Genomic DNA, 8,183 nt, shown 5'->3' with positions numbered 1-8,183 from the left:
AATCAACAAACTGATATCAAGCTTCACCTGTAGTTACCATCTAGTTAAAGCAAATATCTGATTTAAAAAAGCAAGCATTACACAATATACACAAGTGTATTAACAGCGTTTTTTCCTATCACACTGCGTCTTTTACTGCTTTCTCATCTCTGCAAGTCCAATATGACACAACCTATCAAGGTATTTGACGTTAGTGACGTGCCACTTATTCATCGCCACTTTGAAGTCACTCAATCTTTCTCACACTGACTGTACATCCAAAGGTGAGTCAGGGGACATTGTGAAATCCTCCAATGACTCAGTTAAACACGAGTAAATACAAAGCTTGGAAAGACACTTTGGACTCATTGCTAAAGTGATGGGAGAACGATTTAAATATGTCAGAAGAAAAAGAAATACAGCTCAACAGGTGGTGAGATTGTGCAACTTGGACTCAGTGACTACCCACAGATGCAGTTGCATTGTGGGCAAAGGAGGAGAAGAATGCCAGGGATGAATAACTGGCCTGTCTCTTTCATTGATTTCCCCTGAAAGCAACAGTGAAGAGGGAACTCCTGGAGGCTCAGCTGAATAGTCTTTTTCAATCCCAATCCTGAGAAGGCTCAGCCTCTCTATGGGCAACAAATTCACTGAGTAGAGCATCTCAGTCTGCTTGAATTGAATGTTTGGCTTAAAAAAAATCATAAATAGTCTTAAATCAAAGCTAGAACACCCATCAAGACTGGAGCGATTTTCTGCTCTGTGGCGCAATTATATTGTCGCTTTCTTTTTTGCTTTGTTCCTTCTACATGATGCATAGATCACCTGCTTCAGTTCTCCGTCACATATCACACATACCAGCGGCGGTATAGCTGACAAATATGATAACATTTTAACAACCTGAGTCAGTAGGGGGAGTGGTCCTGCAGGCGTGAGGTAGGCGTAGACTTCTACACAACAGCTGACACTCAAAAAACGGGAGGACAGCGTCGGTCTGAGGCTCAGAGGAGGCGCTCCGGTGAAGTTGTGCCCCGCGCAGCGCAAGTTTATACGCGCTCGGAAAATTCCCAGACGATACAGAGGTGGATCCTACATAATTGCTGGTGTGGAAGCGGCGGTGCTGTGAGCGGAGAGCCTCCAGCTGCAAGGCATGAAATCTTTGTCGAGTGGACGATTGTAGTTAAAAAGGTAAGAGATAAACGGCGTTTCCTGGATTGGCACCCAATGCAACCGTCATATGGAAAATATAACGAGAAAAAAACCCAGCTTGTCTGCATGATTTCTTTGTTTTTTCTTTTAGCGGTGCAGAATTTAATTTGCAGAACAAACCGCACCTGCTTTTCTGTTTGTTTCCTTTCGCATTAAAAGCAACATCTACCGTGAGAGCGTTTGACCTCTTTAGCGCATATTTATTATTTTAGTTCTGATTTCTAAATTAATAAATTGTTGATCAGTAGTTGCAGAGAATAAAACCAGGTGAGTCTCGGCTCATCGACGTTTCACTTCGTCTTTTGATGCCATCAGTTGACTGTACATAAATCATTAGCACGGTTATATAAATGACAGCATGTTTATTATAGGGGCAGACACAGTTCCTGTTTGACGTGAAGGTGATTCGTGTTTGCGGACGTTAAACGGCAGAAAGTTTAAGGACACTGATTATGTTAAAGGAAGTATCGTTTGCTAGTTTAACTTCCTTCTAGGATTTGGAGTTGTGAAACTTAATATTTGTCTTTCTGCCAAAAGATTCACCTGTTATTGGTCTGCTCACAGCTGTTGTCTTTCCTTGTAGTTGCTGCTGCTGGCAGAGAAGAGGCTGTTTTGGGTTTTTCTTCTTCTTGCTTTTCAATCAGACCGTTGTCCACAAGCAGCTGCTCTTTCAATGTGGGATACAGTTTTAGTGCTTTCGCCAGGCTGAAATCCTCCAGGGTCAGGACCTCACTCATGGCAGCTTTGCTCCTTGGGCTGCTGCTTTTTGCAATGCAGTCCCCGCCAATCCCCTCCAGGCCAGTGGCCGATGGCGACGGGGGGCCACCTTTACCTCCAACCTCATCACCCGCTGACAACGGGACCACCAGCCATCCAAATGGGACACTCCAGCAACTTCCTCATATTCTAATTGTTGGCGTGAGGAAGGGAGGAACACGGGCGCTGATTGAGATGCTCAGCCTGCACAGCTCGGTGGCTGCAGCTCAGAACGAGGTGCACTTCTTTGATTGGGAAAGTCACTTTCAGAGGGGCTTGCCTTGGTATCTCAGCCAGATGCCCTACGCTTTCCCCGACCAGCTGACGGTAGAGAAGACGCCGGCCTACTTCACCTCCAGCAAAGTCCCTAAACGCATCCATCAGATGAACCCTGACATCAAGCTGCTGCTTATCCTCAGAGACCCCACAGAGCGGGTGCTCTCGGACTACACCCAGGTCTTTTACAACCGCCTCCAGAAACACAAGCGCTACCAGCCCATCGAATCTGTGCTGGTGAAGGACGGTGAGATCAATCTGGGATACAAGGCTCTCAATCGCAGCCTTTACTATGTCCACATGCAAAACTGGCTGCAATACTTCCCACTGGAGAGCATTCACATCGTGGATGGGGATGAATTAATCAGAGACCCCTTACCTGAGATGAAAAAGGTGGAGAGGTTCTTAAAGCTGGAGCCTCAAATAAACGCTTCAAATTTTTACTTCAATAAAACTAAAGGATTCTACTGTTTGAGAGACCACGGGCGAGAGCGGTGTTTACATGATTCGAAAGGCAGGGCTCACCCTCACGTGGCTCCTGCCATCCTGCAAAAACTCTACCAGTTCTTTCATGAACCCAACAAGAAGTTCTTTGAGCTGGTGGGTCGAACATTCAACTGGAAATGAACGTCAGAGTGTCTGTAGCTGGTTGTAGAGTTTCTTGGGGAAATGCGTGGTTTTTCCACACTAACAATGTAGACAGTGAGTCAAAGCTAATGTAAAATTAAAGTAAATCTATTTTTGTACTAGTGTGTTTGCTACAGAAGTATGATCCAGCCAAATATCAGGGCAGACTGCATTTGAAGACATGCTTTTAGTGCATGTCTTGTTTTTCTTTCCTAAACACACGTTCTCTGTGTTTCTGTGCTGTTACACACTCACTCTGCTGTTCAGCCCCTCTGAACAAAGACAACTTACTATGACGTCGATAATGATATTCAGACTGTAGACTGTGATAATGTGTTGCATCAAAATTAGTACTGAGCAGTTTAATATTGTCATACCCTCTTTTTCTCACTTCATATGACATTATTAATGTTTAACTGCATTTTTAGTGCTACGAAGGACCTTTATCTGCTGCTATTTTTTCCCTCCTTTTTCAGTCACTTTCAGGCAAACGCCACACTGAATATGTATTTGTTCTCCTTGCTACTCACGTTTCCTCATGTAAGAGTCAAAAATATGCTGTATGCACATCATCTATTGCTGATTATTACTGTAATTATTGTTTTTTTAAGTGAAGAATTAATACCATAATAAAGATGTATTTTATTTTTAGCATGTCTGATGCTTTTGCTCACATATTGAATTATTTTTATTCATTTATTATGTATTTGTGTGTTGTGTCATTTGTCTACACTAACAGGTGCATACGTGTGCTGCAAAACTGTTTTGTGGATTGTAAGTTCCTTCAGAACATTCACACAAAAAATGCTTTAAACATGCTGGTACATGCTAGCAGCAATGGTGGAACTTATCGTTTTCAATCACAACTGTGTTGAATTTCCTGTTTGGCTGCTCTGCGCCTGCTGGGGGGGGGGTCTTGTTTATGAAGCTAAGTTCTGCTTCTCTGGTGATTTTAATTCTCCAGTTATAAACAGCTGCATTCATTTGCAGGTAATTGACTTTTACCTTAATAAATTAGGACTACTGTGGCATGAGTGGGCAGGCAGGTGAAGTCAGAATTGAGCACAGTCTTTGCCATGAGAAATCTAAAGAGGAGTTGTTTATGCTCAAGGGTGTGATCTTACTCAGATTTTTAAAGCGGCATGGCATTATTTATTCAAATCGTATTGCTACTTTGAAAACATCAGCAGCGCAGTATTGAAGACATTAAGCTCTAAAAATCCACAGTAGCTGTTTCATATTTGAATGTGGCCTAGATTTACTTGGGGGCTTACTGGGACTGTGCAGACAGGAGGTTAACCTCAATGCCCCTGAAATGCGGACCACAGCAATATTTATTTCTTGCTTTTTTCTTTTTTTTGCCCTCAGAGAGCAGGAATAGTACTGCAGTAACATGTGTTTTTTTTAGTGTTAGTACTGAGTAAGACTGTCTATGGTTTTTAAACAGAACAAGTTTGGCTACAGGCATTGGGAGGAGGGGGGAGTCAAAAACAGAGAAATGGTGCGAGGTAGAGTCTGATCCGCTGCGCTGTAAGATTATCAGACATCAGCATGCGTCATTTGGTGTGTACAGCAATAACACCAGATCTAGCACGTTCTGCTGATAGTGTTGTTTTTAAAACTTTAACTCTCCAAATGGTCTTTTGCAATAGCAACACCTGGAGAAACTTTCAGGAATGCTGTTGAAATTCGTGAAGTTAAGAACAAAACAACAGCAATGTCAGCGTCACCGTCCTTCGGGTCAAAGCAGGACTGATGCATTTTCCAGATTGACCTGTTTTCCTCTCCACCTCGCAGTCTGCAAAAGTAGTCATTTAAGGAGACTCATGTGGAGAAGTAATGTTAAGCTTTTTTTTACCTCTACTTGGGCAAAGTACATTTCAGGCCTTGTTCTCTACGCTCTCAGTATCCTGCTGCTTTATAATTCTGCTTTCACATAAGCTGACAAGCCATAAATTGAGCTAATAAAATGCATTACAATTGTTTTTGGCAAGTAGTCCCACATGGGAAAACAGCTGTCACTGGTCACTGCTGGCACTTCCACCAAAGAGGATTTTCACTTCTCAAATTCTCAGGAATTAATTTTAAATTTAACAAGCTGAAACCTTTAAATTGAGAGATAGAATAATAATTTACATAGAAAATCACAATTTGTGTGGTAGGAGTTTGTTTTTTCTCATTTCCAGCAATATTAATCATCGCATGTCTCCTGAGATTTAAAGGGGGTTGCTAGTTAAATGCCGTGTTTGTTAAATCATCTTACAGACAGTCAGTATGTCAGTTGCTTTTACTTCTGAAATTTTGCAGACACCTCACACATTATCTTGGGTAGAATTTTAAATGCAGAGTTTATTGTTGGGGTATTTTTGCATTTATGTATTAGTACTTTTTGTCCTTTTTCCTGGATAAAGTTAGTAAAAAGTTAATCCTGGAAAACATTTCTGTGACAGCAAAGTTGCCCCAGCCAAAAATGGTTGCAGTTCCATGGCTACAATTGCAGGGCAGTAATGAGGCGGGTTAATGCACGTCTAATAGCGGTTCAGTCAGACCCTCTCTTCAAAAGCAAAAGGCCTGTGTGTGGTTTTCTTATTACAACATATGATTTACAGCTGAATTGGTTATGAAGTGGTTGTCATCAAACAGACCCACAACATCCACTTCGCATACACAAAATACACATGGACGCCCATGTATTGAATATAAAATCATTTTGATGACATTTATCTATATCCCTGTTTCATAATGTGTTATTTGTTCAGGTCTGTATACTCTCACAACCTTTCTGATGTCACCAGTATAAGCCTCTGGTGTATATTTCTCAAAGTACAGAAGGATGTCATGCAGAAAATGAGAGGTCATGATCACAATCTCATCTCACGGTCCACCTTTTCTTTATCTTCCTCTTCCTGCATGCCGGATTGTTTTTAAGCAGTCAGAGAATAAAAGATAAAAGTCCAGAGAAGACGTCCAGCTGATATTGATGAAGGACACTTTTTTGTCAGCCGTTAACTTATGTGTTGAGTGGACATTCAAACAGCAGTCATTCAGCTAAAGAAACTGAAGAGCAAAACGGGATTCAAATATGAGTTTTGTCTTGTTTTTAAAAAAGGTCCCTCTTTTTTCTCATGGTCTGCTTTTGTTTGTCCAGCAACAGAAAACCTGTTTTACATACAAGCCTTCATCAGGGAGTTGATCAGATTTCATGGACACAAGTGAATTTATTCCGCTTTCACCGAAAGGGGGAGTGGAATATTCCGCTTTGCGCACTTGAAGAATCAGGAAAATACTCATATTTTAATGGTCATTAAGCCCTAAAAATATTCACAGGAATAATTGAGTGTTTCTGGAGCACTGGTGATAATTCCCTCTGAGTTTGTCACCGTGGAAGGTTATAAACTCTGCTCCTCTAGGCACTCAATAGCTTTCTGAAGCTTTCTGAGTTCTTTCTGGTGACAATGCTTTGTGCAAAGACACATATTTTTTTTCCCGCTGCCTCTCCTTCTGCTTTGCTCATATTCGACATCGGAGTAGCATCTATTAAGAGTTCATGAACGCCTCATTAGTCTAGTCAGCTGTACAGACCTCTAAAGTTTTACAGTCACAAATTTCCCTTAACGTCACCTAATTAATCTCCGCCACACTATTAATTTGCCTCCTCGCCCCACATGCAGTAAGAGCGGTAAACCAGCGCTACAAGCAGGATTAATAGCCTTGCCCTCTTCCCAGCAGCTCCCACTGCTCCAGTACTTCCACCATAACGTTATTTGCTGTGGAACTTTCTAGACTAACTTGGAACCAGTCGTCCCCACCCCCACAGCCAGCCCACACTAGTTGTTCTTGAAGGGGCCTGTTTCCTCCGAATCACAATCGGCTATTCTAGGGTTTTTCAAAGGATGATGTGATGCGATGGAGCATAGCTTCTTCTGCACTCTCCAGGGCTGCAGCTCGCTTTAATTGGAATAGATTGTTTGTCCACTCGGTGTGTGAAACTCGGCAGAAATAACACATGCACCCACTCTTTCTCTATTTTCCACAAGAACAGTGGAATGCATACATCCAAACACACACATGCAGACTTGCATTGTGTGCTTGCCAGCCCTGTATTAAGCTCTGCCTGTCATGTATACACTTCCTGAGCTAAGCTTCCAGATTTCACAGAGATATACACAGGAAGCGATTTCAAAACAGCTCATGTTTTAAAGGTCATTTAAGAATTGCTGCTTTGTTTTTTTTTTTCTCTTTTCAAATTCTCCAAGTACTTTTCTAACTCACAGAATGAAAAAATAACTCTTCTACTGCTTGATAAGAAAGCTTTTTAACCTGCTTCTTAAATCGGCTCTTAATTTCAAAGAAAATTCGTCTTTTAAAGATATTTTCATGCTGAAAATAGAGATATATAAAAATTTAAATACAAATATAAGAGATATATGCCACTTCCGGCCAACTGGATTAAGAAATACAGTCAAAGCATAAGAAATTGATTTGGAAACTGTTTTGTAAAGCAATAGAGACTCTTGAGCTTTTTGAAATAACTTCAAAACAGCTGTAAGTTTTGTTAAATGTCCCTCTGTTTTTTTATTTTCACAAGGAAGGTAATTATTTTTATGAAAAGCCGATGCTTAGCTCTGAGACTAGAATGTAACACAAATTAATGTGAGGCGTGACAGGTAGAATTACTAAGTAGCATTTGAGTCTTTGTGAAGAGAAAACAACAGTAATATGATATGAAAAACAAAATGCCAGACAGACAGACCTATTTTTCATTTAAGTATGTAAAAGCTTTTCTAGGTAGCTTTCATTCAGTGAGATGTGCTCAAACAGCCTGAGGTAACGTTTCTTCCTTTTGAACCAGGTAACCTTGAAATCAGGACACAACAGGCAAATGAAAAGATTCTCACAAAACTGTGCCTCTTCTTTGCAGTCTCGGCGATCAGCTTTGATTAAAACAACCAAAACACAGACAACAGTGAATCAAAGTAATTGTATGTTGATTTATGTCAATTTAATTCATGAATAAAGAGGGCGTCCATGTACTTAGGCATGGTTTTTTTTAGGCGGCAAACGAGGGGTTTCTCTGTGCTGTCATGAAACATCATCAAATGTCAATACGAACTGTCTTCTCTTGTTAGTATTGACATTTCTACTAAGTATATATTCTAAAGAGTTGCTCAGCAAGCTTCGTCACTTGTTTCACGTTGAATGTCGTGAAATATACATTAAAAAAAAAAAGAAGTTAAAACGCTCTGGTCAGAGTTGGGTGGCCCAGTTATCCCAGCCCTCAGCTTAAGGTGGGGGCCTGGGACATTGTGCAAATTTTCAAAAAATGTGCTGTTTGA

The 8,183-nt window shown here is 41.0% G+C and overlaps 1 protein-coding gene across 1 annotated transcript; it reads left to right on the top strand.

Moving 5' to 3' along the window:
* Positions 1 to 939: 939 nt before the first annotated feature.
* Positions 940 to 3,498, top strand: hs3st1 (heparan sulfate (glucosamine) 3-O-sulfotransferase 1). The gene is made up of 2 exons (XM_080901440.1): positions 940 to 1,167; positions 1,772 to 3,498. The coding sequence occupies exon 2, from the start codon at positions 1,924 to 1,926 to the stop codon at positions 2,845 to 2,847; it is 924 nt and encodes a 307-aa protein (XP_080757566.1). The 5' UTR covers positions 940 to 1,167; positions 1,772 to 1,923; the 3' UTR covers positions 2,848 to 3,498.
* Positions 3,499 to 8,183: the final 4,685 nt, after the last annotated feature.

Source organism: Rhamphochromis sp. 'chilingali', assembly GCF_963969265.1.
Source record: "Rhamphochromis sp. 'chilingali' genome assembly, chromosome: 13".
Lineage (NCBI taxonomy): Eukaryota > Metazoa > Chordata > Actinopteri > Cichliformes > Cichlidae > Rhamphochromis > Rhamphochromis sp. 'chilingali'.
Note: the sequence above shows the minus strand (reverse complement) of the source record. Positions and strands in the feature narration are given on the sequence as shown.